This window comes from Orcinus orca, chromosome 10, assembly GCF_937001465.1.
Source record: "Orcinus orca chromosome 10, mOrcOrc1.1, whole genome shotgun sequence".
Classification (NCBI taxonomy): Eukaryota; Metazoa; Chordata; class Mammalia; order Artiodactyla; family Delphinidae; genus Orcinus; species Orcinus orca.
The window spans coordinates 65,268,347-65,287,877 of record NC_064568.1 but is presented as its reverse complement, the minus strand read 5'-3'; the positions used below and the strand labels follow the sequence as shown (position 1 = coordinate 65,287,877).

Genomic DNA, 19,531 nt, shown 5'->3' with positions numbered 1-19,531 from the left:
GTGCACTAGTGCATTCATAACAATACCTGGTGGAATTCTGATAAAAAATCAAGAGTGAAATACCAAAGTAAGACTCTTCTGGGCAGAGTACAAACAGAACCTGCATTTGTTTTCCCTGAAATCGCACGCTGTTAAGTCACGATAGTTGCTGTTAATAATGAAGATTGTCACTCCCTATTCACGGTTAATACAGACACACATCATCCACAGGTAGGTGCAAAGACTGGAGCTGGATCATTCAGGCAAACCCTTGAGAGCACCCTTCGCACACGACCCCAAGACACGGATGGCAAACTTGTGGCACGTGGCAGACCAATCCCCAGAAAGTGCGTTGTTTGGCTTATTATAAAAGAGAAAGGCAACAATACATCCACTATCTACCTTATCTACCTGACATTTCACATGTAAATCCAGATCCCAGCCTTAAAAACAAACCAAAGCGCAGAAGCCCAGCAGGAGGCCTGGGTCCAGAGGGGCTGGGGCTGGGCAGCCCCCCTTTGAGGGGGGCTCTGGTCTGCAGACCCACCGTCCCAGGTGGAAGGCATCTGAGTCAGTCCTCCCTATCACAGAAATAGTACTATTCAAGAGACTGGTTTGCCCTTCAGCTAAGAAATATAAAAGGGGGAAAAAATGTTAGTAACCATAGGGAAATAGCCTGGCAGGTTTAGATGACAACAAAAATAAACTTTTGATGAATTTTTATTAGTTGTTGTTATGGACTGAATGTTAGTGCCCCCCACACCATTCTTATGTTGAAGCCCTTAACCCCCAATGTGATGGTATTTAGAAGTGAGGCCTTGGGGGGGCAGGTAATTAGATCAGGAGAGTGGGGCCCTTGTGACGCGATTTGCGCCCTTATAAGAAGAGACGAGAAAGATGATTTCTCTCCACTGTGTGAGAACACAGCGAGAAGGCAGCCCTTTGTAAGCCAGGAAGAGGGACCTCACTTGGAAACCAAATCTACCAGCACCTCTGACCATGGACTTTCCAACCTCCAGAACTGTGAGAAGTAAATGTTTGTTGTTTAAGCCACCCAGTCTGTGGTATTTGTTACAGCAGCCTGAACAGACGAGAGAGTTGTCTTACTGATGAGTTCAAGTCATCAGCGCTGAGGTGAAAACAGCACTTAATTTGGTAACAATCTAGTTCCATAAGACTCAGAAGCAGCTACAGGCAGTTCCCTATTTAGGGAGATTGTACTTTGAGAAAGCTCCTCTGTCAATTTCTGTGTACATTAGAAAAAAGGAATTTTCAAATTCCTTTGAAACAATGTTATACAAAGGTCTCTGGGCCACTTCTCTGAAGTATTTAACCTATCATGCGTCTGACCTCTGGAGACAGGAAACCCATCACTGCGTCCCTGTGGGACAGTGAGGTCCTACATTGCTTCCCAGGCACTGGGATGAAGACTCTGGCCTCCTTACACCCTGGAGAAGGGGTTGCAACCAGGTGTCAGGCCGAGGAGGGGGAAGGTGCGGGGTAACTCAGCCCAGGAGGACTGGGCTGCAGGGCGGGGTCCGCAGCCACCCTAAAGGAATTCAAAATTCAGGATTCAGGGCCAGCTCCTCCATTCCACCGGCCCAAGCAGTAAGCAGTCTTGACTTCGGCTGGAACCACCCATTGCATCTAAGAGACCTGGTTTTCTCCTTACACCGACTCCTGAACAAGCCCTCAGCCATCTTGTGATAAGGCTCTAACTAGCTGATGACCCATCAGTGCTGAAACACAGCGTCCTGCTGCCTCCACACCCTTTGTCCTTTCACCCAAAGTCCTGTGGTCGGCAGGTGCTGGGAGCACTGCACAGAGCCAGGTGGATGTGGCTCCTGCTGTCAAGCTCACAGGTGGCTGAAATGACAGCCAGCAACTCAAGGGAGCTAAATGGTCTGGGGCACGTGTAACAGGAGGGTCTGGTCCCGCCTGGGGTATCAGGTTTCCTGGGGGGAAGGGGGTGGCCAGGCAAAGGAGAGGGTCGTCATAAATACAGCCCCCACTCCTGACCCCTGAGCTCCCCCTGACCACCACCCTGACTGCAGCGTAATCACCTGGTTGGCTGCCCAGAGATGCAGATAAACTGGGCCCACTCCTGGAGACCATGTCACAGTAGTCCCGCCTCTAGACTGTAAACTGTTTAAAGCTAGTGACTGTGCCTTCTGCCCAGAAGATGGTTTCCTCACACAGCCAAATACTAATGACCAGGATTTTTGAGCACTTTCAACCATCCAGTTGGATGGCCCCCATTTCCGTATCTAGCAAGACACTCAAGCCTGGAGCACCCAAAGGGGTCCTAGAACCAACGGTGATGCTACTTGGTTTCAAAATCACTTGTAGTGATTTAGGGAAGACCTGCGTGGCAAGACCAGAAGAGCAGCTGTGCCTGAAACAGTGGGTGAACTTGAGGTGACCACCACAGGTCCAGGAACCCTTTGTATATGGTGACATTTTAGACTATAACTGTTGAAATGTTATTTTAAACTGCTCTATTTTCCCCAAAAGGAAACGTTTTCGTAGTTTACTCTAAAGTTACATCAGGGAACTATACTCAATATTTTGTGATAACCCATAAGGGAAAAGAATCTGAAAAAGAATATATATATGTGTATACATATATATGTATGTGTATATATATGTATGTATAACTGAATCACTTTGTTGTACACCTGAAACACAACATTGTAAATCAACTATACTTCAAAAAAAAAAAAAAAAAAGAAACACACAGGCCAAAAATAAAGTTACATCAAATTCTTATAATATCTGCTATATTCTGACTTTTCCCCCACTATGAAATGCCATTTCATACCACAGAATAACACAGGGTGCACGTCAGGGAAGTTTACACAAAATAAGCGTGGCCTTGCCCTGGCCTGGTCTTCCTCCAGTGTCCTAGACCAGGACTTCAGCTAACAGAGCAGGAGGTTCTTTAATCTCAATTTTAACACTGCGTAAAATGATGAATTTCCTATACGATTACGTAAAGTAACTTCCTTGCATCATTACCAAAACAAATTCTTCACATGCCAAGATTAGTAATATGAAGCCTCAGTGAAAAATTTTAAGATTCAGGAGAGAGCAGGGAAAATTGTGATGAATCTCATAAAGGGGACAATGACACCTTTCGATAAAGGAAAGGAAAAACAAACACCCTCTCCTTTATGGTAGACACTAGGCATGTGTGACCTTTTTAGATTTAAAATTAAAGTAGGGTTTCCCTGGTGTTGAAGTGGTTAAGAATCTGCCTGCCAATGCAGGGGACACGGGTTGGAGCCCTGGTCCAGGAAGATCCCACATGCCGTGGAGCAACTAAGCCCGTGTGCCACAACTACTGAGCTTGCACTCTAGAGCCCGTGAGCCACAATTACTGAGCCCATGTGCCACATCTACTGAACCCGCGCACCTAGAGCCCGTACTCCGCAACAAGAGAAGCCACCCAATGAGAAGCCTGTGCACCGCCATGAAGAGTAGCCCCCGGCTCGCTGCAACTAGAGAAAACAGCAACGAAGACTCAATGCAGCCAAAAATAAAATAAATAAACTTGTAAAAAATAAAATTAAATTAAAGTAAAATAAAAATTTCAGTTCCCAAGTCCCTAACGATATCGCAAACAATTCAATTACTGCAGGAAGTTGTACTGGACAGCACTGGACTTAAACCCGAGAGAAATCACCTCTTGGAATTATATCTGGACACACTTACTGATGCATTACTGCTGGTGCAAAGGAAAGCCCTGCATGCCGATCTGCTCTTTCATGTCCTACAAATGGTGTGAGACATTTACTTTCTGGGCCTCTGAATTGACACTGGCTGATTTTTTTTAACCATGCCACTACACTTCAGGCGTGTGTCAGTTTTCATTTTCTGATGGTTACAAAGACCAGGCTAAGTCACTCCTACCTTATTTCTGAACCAAAGTAGAACCCAACCAGTCTGCTCCCACAAATCAACCTCACAAAAGAGAGCACATCACGTGAAGTTACCAAAGGAGATGTTTGCTGTGGCCACCAACACGGGCACTCTGCAACTTAGAAACCTAAGCCAGAAGACACGTCCTCCTAAAGAAATAATACTGTAAATATAAATAGTTCTTATTTACCTCAAAACACCTGCAGGTTAGTACTATAGCTTCTGGGTTCTGAGGACAAGTGAATTCTTTGCTTCTTTCCTGAGAACAGGGTCCTGGTCACCGCGCGGCTGACAAGAGAGGGTGTCTTGGACCAACTGCTCTGCAGCGCTTAGGTGGGGAGGGGGCGGTGAGGGAGTGAGAGGTCAGGGCCCCTGAAGGACTCCCACGAGGTAAAGGAGAACTCAGGGCTTCAGCAGGGCTGGCTCAGGGCCCCAGGCACTCCTGGAGCAGGTGACTGACAAAGCAAGCTAGGTCCCTGTAAGTGTGTTTAGAGATGAAGTTGGCCCAAATTCAGGGACCACCATCGAGAGATAAGAAATTCAGGGCTTTAGTTCTTAGGAACTGGTGATAGATTAACCCACCCAACAAAGGGAGGGTGATGCTTTCTAAAGAGACCTAGATCCAGTGCCGAAACAGGACGTGCAACTCCTAAGTCACTGCTGTGCTCAGAGGGGCCCTTGGGCCCCCAGGGGCAGGTGACAGCGATTCCAGACCTCCAAGTGCAATGCCATTCCACCACAGTGAGGGTCTCCTTCATAACCGCATCTGAGGGTGCCTGGATGCTGAGGCAGGTGCCACCAAGACAGCAATTCTGACCTGCTGAAGACAGGGTCTGCAGGATGCAAGACGCGCTAAGACAAACCCCTTCCTGCCATACCTGGAATTCATGGGAAAGGATTACAATCTCTGTTTAAGATAAACCAGAGCTCCTGACTTGGGGCTCTGATGCTGGCCCACTACCTGCGGCCCGGGACAAGGTCCGCCTGGCAGCATAGCTATCAAGTGAGGTCAGCCTCATCCCCACAGAGGCTCATCCTTGTCTGCCGTTTCACAGGGCTAGGCTGCCAGCAGAAGATTAGCTGGAAAGGCCGCAGCCACATTGCTAAACCTGTTAGCATTTGCCCTGCGGACCGAGAAATTGACCACACATCCTCGACTTTTCAGATCTGAAAGTGTAGCTGGCATTTCACTAGGAGGGAACCACTGATCATCTGGTAACCAAAAACACCGAAGCTTGCACTTGTTGCTCGAGACCTTTATCAAAGCAGCCCACCTGCCTTGTTACCCCACCCCACACTCTACTCCTTTCCCTTCCACCTCCAGCCTCGCCTCGGGTTGGAGCCTAGTTTGAATCTTAGTAACATCTGTGTTTTTTTCTTTTATAAAATGAGGATAACGCCTACCTCAAGGGGCCACTGGGGAGGAGCACACAAAGTAATGTGTCAAGTGCCTAAAGTGGTAGTTGAGTACACATATCCTCACGTGTTAGTGATGATTTTCTAGCTCTCGGGCAGGGACACACGTATTGAGGCAGAACAGTGTCTTTTAAGTGTTCTTATGGGTCCATGGTGGCCTGTAATCAACATTACCAAAAAACGTTGAAATGAGTAATAAATACCAGAATATGTCATTCATGGAAAAGAAGTACTATTTCACCCAAATACTGTTTCGCGCTGTGTTTGTTTCAGGCACTCGCGGTCTCAGTAAAAGGAAAGACTTCATGCAGAACACCGCCAGCTCTGCGACAGTGGGCACAGGTCAAGTCACCCCCCTCCCGGACACTTTCAAATGGCTCAAACTCAGCACATCTTAGCACCCTCACCACGTGTGCCGCCCCTCCACTCCAGCCCCGCCCCCCAGGCTGCACCCACACAGGCCTTCCTTCTGCTTCTCCGCCAGTCAACCACTCCAGGGCCTGGACAGCACCGCTGTTCTCTGCTTGGAAAGCTCTGACCGCAGCCCCTCAAGTAGCTGGCTCCTGATGGGCTCTAGTCACATGCTACCTCTTCAGAGCAACCTTGGCTAACCCCCAACACTAGGACCTCTCTTGTCCCATGCCCAGGGGTGCCACCCACACTAGTGCCTTGTGGAGTTGTGGAAGTGGTTACCCAGGCCAGAGCAGTCTTAATTTCCCCTCTCTCCTCACAAATATTACAATTATGGACATTTGGAACATGTCCTAATCTAACAAAGTGTCCCTTCCAACTCTAAACTACTATGTCTGTCATTAAACTCTTCCAGAAGTTCTTGTGGTATAAAACCATCCATTTTTCTTTCCCTCTCAAAGATAAGACAGTACATACACTGCATTGCCAGGAAGGGAAGTTTTTTCAAATGCATCGTCTTGCTACCTAAAGCTCACCCCTTCTAAGCACATGATCTCTTAAATTGTATGCATACATCAGTGGAAATCTTTCTAAAATTGATTACATCCTCTTCTGCTACAATAGGAAGATACTAAACATACTTCCACTTTTTTATTAAGGCTTCAGACTCGGGGCAATTTCATTTCTTTAACAGAGCAAGGCCCTGGGAGGCACCGGCTGCCGTGTCGAGATCTGCTTTTCCAAGCTGCTCTCCGACTTGGTCTCTGATTGCTGCCTCGACTGATTTTTTGTAGTTCATCCTGAACCGTGGAAGGAAATGACCAGCTTGCAGGAATTGTGGACAAAGTGAGCAATCTCCGGGTGAGGGCTTGAGACAGGCTTCCAGGAGTAAAGTGCATGCACTCTGTACCGAGAGGGCTTTTGCCTGCTTCCTAGTTCTCGCTGTCTGTGTTTTGGGGCCGGCAGCTCCTGAGCCCTGGATACCACTCACACAGCCATGGAGGGAGGACCACAGGCAGGGCTGCTGCCGCATGGTGTGTTGGACGATATGCCTTCCAAGTGCCCGACTTGCGTAAATACGTGAACGCTTTAGCGGGAAATGAGGGAAGCACTCCCAAATAACCTCTTTAACGTTCCTCTGAGGCTTACAGTGCTCAGCGTATCCTTTCAAGCGAAAAAACTTTTTAAATTAAAAAATGTAAACTTTCATGGAGGCTCTTGCCTTCAGGGTTTGTTTTAACTCTGCTAAATCATCATCCAGTACAAAAAAAGGAAGGTGTTAACTAAATCCAAAGGACTGAAAAAAGGGCCTGGGGGATGGGAGACAAGACAGTGGGTTTGTGTGAACATTTATGTAATTAGGAACATCTGGTTTGGGGGTTCTTTTGTAATCTTGTTGTGGAAATAAGTTTAATTACTAAATCCTGACCATAACAGACACAAACATCTAAGAACACAGCAAGCTCTCCAAACAGTGTCCAACAGAGTAGAGCCGTGGCCATATGAATGCTGCAAAAATATACCAACCTAGATAACCAAGTTTTCTGGACACCTATAAAAGATGTGCTCTTTTGGCTAGAAGTCTGACGCTTATTTATGTTTCCTTAACTTCTGAAACATCTGAAACAATGTCTGAGAAACCCAGCCCTTAAGTGGAGGAGATGCAGGGTCATCATTCTAAATTACTCAGTCCTTTATGATCAGTTTCAATATACAATCCCCGCGGCTACTAAGTAACCAAAATGCATATGCTTTCCCAATTCAATTCTGTTTCTTTCTGAAAATCATAACCAAGATTTCAAGGACCCTACAGGCTGTGAAAACATGCATGGGCTTTGAGCCATTTATTTTGGCTGGAAACCAATTTTTGCTCTTTTCCCAAGTTCTAGTATGTTCGAGATAGGTCGCTGCCAAACCCTCCAGTCCCCTAACCGGCCAACTCCGGCTTCACTTCCGTTCCCATCCTTGCACTCCTCTCGAAAGCCTGACATCCTTCCTGCCCCCAGGGCAGTCCTACTGCCCCCACTGGTCCTTCTCCAGATCCCACACACGTCCAGGTCCTTCTGTGTGTATCACCAGGGTTCGGAGGGGATGGCCATGCTTCCTCTCTGGGTTAGTCATCTCGCTCTCCTCCTTGGTTTTAACCCCATCTTCAGGCCCGTGGCTGCCCTGCCACACACACAGCCAGCTCAGATGTTGCTCCAGCTCCCTCTGCACTGTCTACCCCGCATCTCCACTGCATGAGCACTGGGCTCCTTCACCTAGGAGGTCCCAAACCAGAAGATCCAAGCAGTTCCCCAGGAACTATCCCCACAGGCTACACTCTCTCCCCTCCCTCAGCATCGAGGTAACCTCTGCAGTGGGAGCTGCCAGCCTCTAGTTACCCTCCCAGCCCGTTTTCCCCACCACCGCCGAAGAGACCCAGGATCAGTCTCCCGGTACGATTCCTGGACTGACAATACCACGTCTCCTGGCATGGTCCATTACAAAGGACCTTGACATATATACACTAATATGTATAAAATGGATAACTAATAAGAACCTGCTGTATAAAAAAATAAATAAAATTCAAAAATTCTAAAAAAAGATATATGTATAACTGAATCAATTTGTCGTACATCTAAAACTAACAATATTGTAAATCAACTATAGTCCAATATAAAAAGATTAAATTACAAAAACAAAAAACCCCCCAAAAAACAAAGGACCTTCGACAGCCTCAGCCTCTAGCCACTCCCCTTGCCCTGCTCTGGTCCCACACCACGGCAGTGATCCTCAACTTCAGGCACTTCACAGTCGCACGTCTGCACACACCCTTCCCTTGCGCTGTCTCCCTTTGAGATCCTCCCAGAAGGTCCCCCACTCCGCCCCCCATCTCTAAGACTCCCAGGATCTCCAGGCAGAGAGTAAACTCCTCCCCTCCTCTCTCCCCTGACCCTGCCATGCCACTGGAGTTCTTCAAGGGCAGGGAGCTTCTCCCTTTTCTTGGTTTCTCTCTTCAACCCCATGACCTACCACAGGAAGTCCTTGATAAACAGGAGTCACTCAATAAATACTTAAAAGTCATCCATCATGGAAATAAAGCCTTTAGTATTTGCCACATGTAAGTGAAGCTTAAGTCTCAGTTTTTCTGAAGGAAACAGTCTGCGATAATATCTTGTTTTTATTTTTTTTTAATAGAAACATTATGGGGTTCAAACAGGTTTACTTAGGAAGTTAAGGAAAAGATTTTAGAAACCTAATATCTATGGGTTTGTAATTAGATTACTTTTTCAGTAGCCAGTAAAGTACGTTCTCTTTGAAAAATCCTAAAACCCAAAAGGTGACGGGATAAGGAAACGGATTCTACTGTCTCTTGTACACATTTCCTGATTTTTGTAAGTTGTGTGGCATTTAAAGCATTCTGAAACAGTCAAATTGTTAAAAGATACAATTAGAAATTATATATACATATAAAAGCATGCAATTCAAAACCAAATGATAGAATTTTTTGATTATTCTTGCAGATGAGGAAATTGTGGTCCAAAGAATTTAAGTTCTGTATCTAAGATCACACGACTGTTTGGAGGAAGACTTGTGGCTGCACTCCCATCTTAAACATGTATGCAAACTTCAAAATAATTGTGTTTTCACCAAATACCCAGTCATAGGATGATAACAGTGGTACTAAGTGATGAACATTATAGCATAAAGGCAAAGAAAATCCTGACTTAAAAAACTTGGCTATATCTAGGCTGCTGGAGATATAACCATGAGGGTAGCTAGCCTTTGGACAAAGTCTACAGACAAAGGAGAGCAGAGCTCAGAGAAAAGGTAGAAAGACTTCCACTTCTGTTCAAGATGGAGTAATAGCGATCAATTTCACACCCCCCACCCTGAAAAAAAAAAGAGAGAAAGAGAGAAAATATATAAAAGAATTTTCAAGACACTGGACATCAGATAACAAAGGGCAGAGATCCCCGTGATAGGAGGGACAATTTAAAGTGAGTGAGCCCTGCAAATGCCCCAGCTTCCTGCCTGGCGAGAGGCACTAGATCATGGGCAGGGAGGTGAAGCAGAGCCCACGGTGGGAGTGGGGGTTTGGTGGGGGGAAGGACTCCCTGAATTGAAGAGATAGAGCTGAGTATCTGAGGAAACCAAGTAATTTAGAGGTCACAGGACCAAGTACCAAAGGGAAGAGAGCTGCACAGACAATTCCGGAGATCTGCAGAGGGTCCCCCCTTAAGGACTCGGTAGTAAATCGACCCACACGTGAGAGGTGAGGACCCAAAGCTGGGACAGGGTGCCTTCCCCCCGCCAGAATGGAATAACTCCTAGTTCAGGGCATTGAGGAAGGTACCCCTGAAGGCCTTGCCTTGGCAGAAGAGAATAATTAGCCCTAAAGTGACACTCTTCCGGACCTGCTGAATAAATTGTAAAAGCAAGACCTGAAAGGATCAAACCATCTCCAAATAACTATATTCCAGAACAAAGCTTAAGAATACGTTTAGGAAAACGCAAATATCAAGCACCCAACGAGGTAAAATTCACAGTGTCTGGCATCCAATCAAAGACTACCAGGCATGCAAAGAAGCAGAGAAACCTACTCAAAATGTAGAGAAAAAGTCAAGTGAACCTGACTTTAAATGACAGAGATGATAGAATTAGCAAAGACATCAAAACAGTTACTAGAACTGTATTCCCTATGTTCAAAAGCAGTATAGTAAGGTTGCAGGATACAAGATAAATACACAAAATCAATTTTATTTTAATATATTAGCAACAACAATCAGAAATTATAACTTAAAGAGTAATACCATTTACAATAAAAAAAATATGAAACACTCAGTGATACATCTGACAAAAGACATGAAAGACTTGTCCACTGAAAACTACAAAACACTGATGAGAGAAATTAAACAAGTGGAGAGATATACTTGTTTATGGGCTGGAAGCATCGTTAAGATGTCAATTCTCCCCAAACAATCTACAGATTCAACGCAACCACGGTCAACATCCCGCTAGGGTTTGTTTTGGGTAGAAACTGCCAAGATGTTCTAAAATTCATGTGTAAATTCGAAGGACCTAAAAGAGTCAAAATGAGTTGAAAAAGAGCAAAGTTGGAGAGGTAAGACTACCTGATCTCACAGTTTATTATAAATTATAGCAATAAAAAGTGTGGTATTGGCATAAGGACAAATAGAGCAATGGAACAGTACAAAGAGTCCAGAAATGAAACCACACATAGACAACTGATATTAGACAAATGTGCAAGGGCCTTCGGCGGTGGAGAAAGGATAGTCTTTTCAACAAGTGGTGCTGGGGCACTGTGCAAAAGCAACCAAACCCAAAAATCCATACCCTGCATCATATACAAAAGTTAACTCCAAAAGGATCATAGACCTAAATGTAAACCTAAGACCATAAAACTTCTAGAGGAAAATACAGGAGAAAACCTTAGATAATGAAAGATTTCCTAGACAGAAACACAAATTCTATGTTAGAGGCTCAGATAATATTCTGACATCTTTTCTCAAGATATGGGGCCTTACACTGAACATTACCTAGGTTTCTCCTTCAAAATGAAGCTACAGAGTTCTAGTTAGTACATTTGCTAACACCACTGCTAGACATTCCTAGAAGTGGTACCTTTAGAAGTGATATCCTGGACATTCCTCTTCACAAAGAAGAATTCAACAGTGATGTGGTGGGGTCACAGTAACTTGTTCAGGAGTCCAGAAACATATTCTTAGGGGAGCCACGTGTGCGGAAGGAATAAACATTTTCCTCCCATTGTGTTTTCGCCATATTTAAAGTACATCAAAACCTCTACGTATCCAAAAACCTCTACAAACTAATCCTACCTGTTCACCGCACTGACACCACCACCAGACACAGAACGCTCACACACCAATGCTATTTCTCACCTTTCTGCCTTTATTACACTGTTCACTTGCCTGGAATCCTTCCCTTCTCTTCCCTTCTACTCATATAAATAACGACCCTAATTCTCTAGGGCAGCTTCCCAAAGATGGTGCCTGACGCATCACAATCACCCGGGGCGCTGTGTGTCTCACACGTCTGCAAAGGGCACAAGGGAACATCTGGAGGTGATGGAAGTGTTATATGTACACAGATGTTTCCTATTTCTTTGTTTTGACTGTGGTTGCAGATATCTGGTTGTATACACTTGTTAGAAGTCATTGAGCTCTGTGTTTAAAATGGGTGCATATTATTGTATGTAAATTATAATTCAATGAAATTGGTTTAAAAAGAAAGCCCACATAAAACTATATAACACGAAATGAACAGGGGGAAAAAATCCCAAACTGAGATGGACACCAGAAGTGATAGTCAAGCTCACATTTAAGCCAAGCTTAAATTCCTAGCCTCAATTCCTAATACACAGTTGACCCTTGAACAATGAGAGGGTTAGGGATGCTGACTCTCCCCACAGCCAAATATCTGCATATAAATTTTACGGTCTGGATCATGTGGTACTCTAGTACGTTATTTATTGAAAAAAAAATCCATGTATAAGTGGACAAGTGCAGCTCGAATCCATGTTATTTAAAGCTCAACTGTACACACAGTCAGTTTTCTGGTTCCCTAACCTTCAAAAATGAACCTCTTGGTTATAAAAGGTAATTTTGAAAAAAAAAGAAAATCACCAGAAAGCTCTAACCATATTTCACTCTTTTTCCTCGATTTCACCACCGTGCTTTAGACACATCAGTAAATGCGGATAAACTGATGCCCACAGTGACAGCAAGAGACAGAAAGATGCAGCAACTGTGCTTCGTGTGCAGAGAGCACACAATGACCTACGGAATCTTCATGAATTCTCAGAGTAATTTTTGCTCAGTACCTTATTCTAAGAAGTCATTGTCAAATAATGCATTTTAAAAACACAATTTAGATTCTGAAATGCAGTTTAGAAATACCATAAACAATTACTAAGCTAATGGAATACAATTATATCTGAATGGGCAAATTTCAGTTAAAAACCGGCAAACATGGAATGCCTCATTCCCCAATAACCATGGCTATTTAAATGATATATTTTAAATGAGATATCCTGGGTATTTAAACATTCCCAAGTGAACATTTATGAGTCTTACTTAAAAGACTAGGCACTTACTTGTAAACCATTCCAACAACATTATCTCATTTAATCTTACTAACTCTATAAGGAAGGTATTACTCTCCCCATTTTACAGATGACAAAACTGAGATAAGCACTTCGTCCAAAGCTACACAGAACCTTCAATTAGACTCAAATGACTATGCTTTTGTCCATTCTAGATTTATAGCTCAGGATGTTATTTTTGCTATAGGATCATAAGCTTACTGATTAACAAGCTATGCATTTTCTAATTAGTCATGTAAGCATTCTTAACCTACATAGGTAATTTGAAGTTCAAACTATGAATGATATGCCAGCCCTTTATAAATCCCATCTCAGTTCTTATTGGTTTTACACGATAATAACACACTTATAAATATTAAAGATGTATATTTCTCTCAAAGTTCTCATAGATTTATCTGCTCATTAGAGTACAATTGACCTTCTTGCCTTTGAAAGGCAAAAAAGAAAAATCAGAAAAAATGTTTCCTTTAAAATGTTTTTCTGACACCTCTGTAACCTGGAGAGTTTGAACTCTGTAAAAAGAGATTTGATGAAATCTCATACATTGTAAATATTCCAAAACCTGGTGTAATGTATTTAAGAAGTGGACCGTGGAGTCAGACAGATTTCAATTCTGATAATGCCTCTGCCACTAAGTAGCTGAAGAGCCTGGCAGGTAGCTGACACTAGAGGGATATTAGGAAGCATTCAAGAGTCGAATTTACTGCCACATTTGCAGTGTTTATAAACTTCCTAGGTTTGTCTTTTAATGTGCATACTCCAACTTACAAAATCTGTACCTAAAAAGTTGTGTGTGGGCTGTGAAGAGAGAAGTGCTTACTTTTTTGCATAAAAGAACGCTTAGCAGGCATCAGGGCCCCCAGGAACACCCATCTCAGCTCCCCCTCACCCCCATCTGGGGCAGCATGAAATATCTTCCCAGTACCTGGGAGTTAGAACTTCGACTACCCACAGTTAACAGCATGATCAATGGGTTGGGACCAGCCACACTAAAGGCGAAACTCGCATTTGTAAGCTGACCTGGGAATCTGCCTGTTTCTAAGGTTCTCACAGGAAAATACTTCTGAATTCCAAAAAGCCAGCAGACACACACTTGTACAATACAACCATTTTCACCACAGTGACTGGTGGCAGCCTTCTCTTCACTCAGCAGTCTAAAGATGATCCCAGGCGAGTTTCAAAGAGGAACAACCCTCTCATTTTCCAAAGGAGGAAACTGAGGTTCACAACCACCAAGGTGGTTGGCAAGCCTTGGAATACAATACAAGTGCAACTCCAAATCCAAGTTCTTCCTGATAAATACCACCAGAGACAAATACTGTCCTAGCGCCAAGCATTTCCAAAGTGGCAGGCTCTCCTTCCAACCAGATCTACAATGATAGGTTTAGGCTGCTTTTTTTCCTTTTTTAATCCGAGTCCATGGTCCTGTAAGCGCAACATCAAAACTTCCACAAAGAGCAGTATTTTGGTATCACGCTGACCCAGCCCAACATATCACGTCCCAAACACCCCTTTCTGTCTGGTGGGGCCATCCTTCATCTCCAGGGCCACGGCACCCACCACACCCTTCTCCAGTTTTATCGGCCTAGCCTGATTCTTGGTTGTTTCCTAGGCTTCTGCATCCAAACAAGCTCACTTGCAGGCTGATTCTGCCTGCAGACTTTTACTCAGTAGACATGACAGGGAGTTCCCACTATGCGCAAGGGTCAATGCTAAGAGTGTTAACGGCCTGCTCTTTCTCAGAGGCTCACCTCGTCAGGGAGGCCTGCCACGATAAATCTGGGACTCTGACTTTCAAACCCCGTAACTGCAACCACAGTAAGAAATAATTTACATGCACCCAATATACCACCCCTACACACACTCTCAAATAACTCAAGTTTGACATAATATTCTCACTACGTGTGATAAACCAATACTCTTCATCCTACCCCATTTCCATTTTTAAAGTCTCGGAGAGAAAAAAATCTAGGGGGAGAGGAGAGATCATAAAATACACACAATACACAAATAATACACAGTAGTCCCTCGGTATCCACAAGGGACTGGTGCCAGGACCCGCCAGAGACACCAAAATCCGCAGAGGCTCAAGTCCCATAGTTGGCCTTCCATTCAGCATCTGTGGATTCAGCCAACTGTGGATCAGGCTGTATTCACTATCCGACAGAAAAACCTCGTATAAGTAAACCTGAGCAGTTCAGACTCTAGTTTTTCAAGGGTCAAAATGTCAGATGCTGTAAAGAAACAACGAATTTCAGACTTCTAAAATCTTCTAAATTTATTTCTCAACCCACTAATGGATCATGATCTCCAGTTTGAAAAGTAATTTTCTGTAACATAAGAGTGATTACCTTTACATGATGCTGGAGGAACAGAAGCATCAGCAAATGCTTAGGTGTGAGACAACCCCCCCCTCCCCTGCCCAAGTCACATCGCTGTCCAGAGATGCAGAGGTACCACAACACAACGGAGAGTTAGCCCCTGTTTGATTTACAGAATCAAACTGGGGGAGACCAAGCTTTCAATGAAGTCCTATTCCAGGAGTAGGAAGAGTGGGGCTTTTTTCTTAACCACTAGGGAAGTCTTCACAATCTCAATTCTTCCCCTTGGGTCATGCTGCTTATTTCCAAGAGGACTGTCAATACTGGCAGGCAGGAATTTTATTCTTTTTGAAAATCTTACACTCTACCCCGACATGACTGAAGCAGAATTTAAAGTAATAATAAATAATCAGTGGGTTATTTTTTAAATATAAGATAACTTTTCTACTCCATGGTTTCTGTTAAACAGTAAACTCCTCATTCCAAAGGACATGGGTTTGTTAGTGGAAAAAAAGGAAAGGGAGGTGTGGGAGAGAAAAAAACATCCAGAGGGAACAGAGGATAGATCATAAAATAAACACAATACACGAATATATTAAATGTCGGATGCTGTAAAAAAAAAAAAAAAAAGAGTTTTAGTCTTAAACTGAAGAATCATCACCAAACATACTGTACCCCTCTTCTGTCCAATAAAGTATGGCAAACCACTTACGGTAGAAATGTGAATTACTAGTCATGATACTTTTCTAGCTTACAGGAGCACAATTCCTTCAAAAGACAGGCAGAATTATTTTCCAATCATAGAAAAACTAACTTTTTGCAAGGAGAGAGATTCGGCACTGGTGTAGCAGCACCTTGACACTTAGGTAAAGAGTGATAACACTGACAAGGAGATAAATTATTTACACCTGAGCAAGCCATGGAAGGCAAAAGGTAAAAACACGAAAAATATAAACGAACCTTTCCAGAAGTCATTTGATTATTGGAACTGTATATACACGTCTTTTTTAAAAAAACAGGAAGGAAAGGCATAAAACGCTTTGGCAGAAAAGACTTTAAAACTAACAGGAGGCAGTGCTTTCCAAATCATTCCAATAACCAATGGTTCAATATTGAGAATCTAGAGGCATTTCACCTCGAAGCAGCACACATGTGGAAGCACAGATTCGGAAAGTTTATATACTAGATCTGGGCCATGGAAAGACACTAACAGATCCTAATTTTGAAGCTCTCAGAGTTCCCAGTTAGAATTAAACCAAGCCATGATTTTTTAAATTTATATCTATAAAGTGGTGGTCGGGGGGGGGGGTGGTTGATGAGGAGAAGCTGGAGGTTTAAAAGGCACCAGGATGAGGTGGGGCGGAAGCGAAATCCTGAAGACCTGATTCCTAACAGCAACCGGCCTTCTAGGACAACTTTAGTCCCTTTCACTTTAATGGCATTTTGAGACGGGACCGTGGGTCGATAGGCGGCGGGCAGACACCCCAGCCTGAAAACTCCTCCAGGCACCCAGTGTCACACTTTTGCACGCTCACGCCCTCCCAGCGCCTACTCCGCACTTGCTGAATGGAAACGAACCTCGAATGAATGAATGGGAGAGAGAAGTCCGGCCAAAGGCTCGGAGCACGGCCCTGGACAGCGCTGGACGCCCGCGGGCTCGGCGGGACCCTCGGGGGCGCAGCGGGGACCCTCCGGGCAGCGCAGGGCGCGGACCGAGGGCGCAGGGGCCTCGCCGAACAAAGGGGCGCGGGGCGGCGGGGGCCGGGCGCTCACCTCGTCGCCCCACTTGAGCACGTCCTTGTGCCGGTCCTTGACGGCGTGGTAGATGTGCAGGAACTGGAGGATCCCGTGCAGCCGCACGTGGTCGGCGTGGCGCTGGGTCTCCTCCCAGCTCAGTGGCGAGCCCTGGGACAGTAGCCCCATGGCCGCCCCCTCTCCTCGCCCTCTGGGCCGGCGGCGGCCGCTCCGGGCTCCGGGCGCGCGGCGCGGGCCGGACACTCAGCTCCCCGCGGAAGGCGGCGGCGGCTCAGCCCCGAGGGGGCGCCCTCGGGCCGCAGCCGGCGGAGGAAGGGTCCGGTCCGCTCCGGCTCCCCCGCGCGAGTTCCTCGCCGCCCGGGGGACTGACCCAGGGGCTGGGTGTACCGCGCGGACGGAGGCTGCGGACCGGGGGGGCGGGCTGGACGGCCCTCTGCCCGACGGCCTGGCCCCTCGCCCGCTCCGGCTCCCGCCCCGTTCCTGCAGCGAGGCGGCGGCGGCGGTCCCCACAGCCCCGGCGCAGCGGTGGCTCCCGCTTCTCTTTGCCGGTGTCCTGCACTACCTCCTTCCTACTTGTGACCAAAGCCTGCGCCGCTGAGCATGCCCAGTGCTCCCAACCGCTCGCCGCTCCCCAGCTCGATCCGCCGCTCCGGATTTTATAGACTGCGGGCTTGGGGCGGGGAAAGGAGGCGGTGCGGCCGAGGAGGCGTGGCCGAGCACCCGCAGAGACTCAGAGGCTGTGGGGTAGGCGTGCGCAGGCGTGGTTAGGGCGGAGTCCAAGGGGAGGGCCTCACCAGGCCGGGGTCGGCCTCGCTTTAAGCAAACGCGATGTGTAAAAATCCGTTTTCTCTAATCCAAAGAGAGAAACTCTGCGTTGGGGAAGAAGTTTGATTATTCGAATAAATGAAGAATCCACCATATTATTTTTTATGGAGAGAAGCGCCTCACACTTATAAAACCAGGGTGAGAGCAGCAGGGTGTGGCAAGAAAATTTGTCTACAGGTTTTTAGACGTGTACATATTATAAGTATTTGTGTAGTCTCTAACTATTTATTTGATGACATATGTTCTTTGGATGGCACAGACACCATTCACTGCAACCAAAGGAGCTTTGTCAACATTTCCATAAGGATCGTTAGAAGGAATCATCTCCAAAGTATATCCCCCATCCAAACCTAGGATTCAACCATCAAGTGATTAAAATGATGCTCATGTGAGCTTAACCACGGGGTGGAAGGTTTTAGAAACAGCTGGGGTTAGCCTTATCCTGGCAGGAAAGGGAAGGAACGAGGTAACTCGCCCCCAAGTAGTTGTTCAAAAAATATGTCAAAAGAGCAATGAGATGACAGATCAGGGGAAAAGTGACAGCAACTAGATCATATGTGTACTGAGACCAGAAAGTGTGTACTTACTGTGCCCTCTTCCCTCACACCACAAAGTTAACATTTAGTGACCACTTAATGACTGACAAATGGGTACATGATCGTAGAAGTCTCTTCTCCCACACCCTTCACGTTGGCTGTGCCCATCTCAGGGCTTGGGGACATGGATACCCAAGGTCTGGCTGTAATGTCCACAGGGGTGTATGTGTATGTGTCTGGAGTGTGGGTGGGGATGTGAGGGGGTTTGAAGCTCAGTAGATGAGGTTTCAATCATCTGTTTCAACAGCCAGGATAAAAACCAAGCCTCATTCTACTTTGTCCACAGCCCCCTCTTCCTTGTACCCTCCCCACCAACCTCACTAGATCTGTGCGGTCCGGCTTTCTGCTGTTTTTTCTGCTTGGAATTCTTCACCTGACACAATCCTGTTCATTCTTTGAGTCCCAGTTACTCCTCTCTGTCTTTTGGTTGCACTTGTACATGTCACTATTTCTACGTTATGATAGAATCATTTAAAAAATATTTCCACACTAGGTAGTGACTTCCTCTGGGATAGAGATGATTCACGCCTTTTGTATCTTTAACTCTAGAAAAGTGCTTTGTGTAAATGCAAAGAGGCAGTGTGGAGGTGGGGAGGGAGGGATAGTATTGGTCACTGTTTCACGAGGCATTCACGTCCAGGCGAGGCATCCAAAGGATCATTTTGTAATTCTCATAATCTCATCTCACATCTGCATACCCTGGCATTGTTCAATACAATAGCCATCAGCCACATGTGGTTGACCATTTGAAATGTGGCTAATTTGAGAAAGTGAATTTTACTTTTGTTTTAATCCAGTAAAATAGGAATTGTAAAATTGATGTTCCATTTGGCTACTGGAAAGCTTCTAAGTAAATCTGGAACAGATTGGGAATGTGAAATCCACTTTTTCATCTGTAAATTTTATGAACTCTAAATACGGATCAAGTATTTCCAAAGAAAATTTATTGGACTGGAAATGAGCTGAGTGTAATACACACACCAGATTCAAAGACTTAGTACACACACACAAAGAATGTAAATATCTCATTAGTAATTTTATATTGATTACATGTTTCTATACTAGTATTTTGGATATGTTATAGTATATTACTTAAATTAATTGACCTCCAGGGTGACTTGTAAGTGCTGTTACAAGGGGAAAAAACTACAGATCAACAGACGTCATATTTAACAAGT

General features: G+C 45.1%; 1 protein-coding gene across 2 annotated transcripts in view; it reads right to left on the bottom strand.

The window, feature by feature from the left end:
• The window catches only part of GCLC (glutamate-cysteine ligase catalytic subunit), a 38,956-nt gene extending 21,379 nt beyond the window's left edge, over positions 1-17,577 (bottom strand). Inside the window, exon 1 of one of the 2 annotated variants that reach the window (XM_033424287.2) lies at positions 16,951-17,577. In XM_033424287.2, coding sequence (XP_033280178.1) covers positions 16,951-17,100 — 150 coding nt within the window. In that variant the 5' untranslated portion in view covers positions 17,101-17,577. The remainder of the gene's footprint in view (positions 1-16,950) is intronic. The other variant, XM_004267765.3, reaches the window with a different exon arrangement.
• Positions 17,578-19,531: the final 1,954 nt, after the last annotated feature.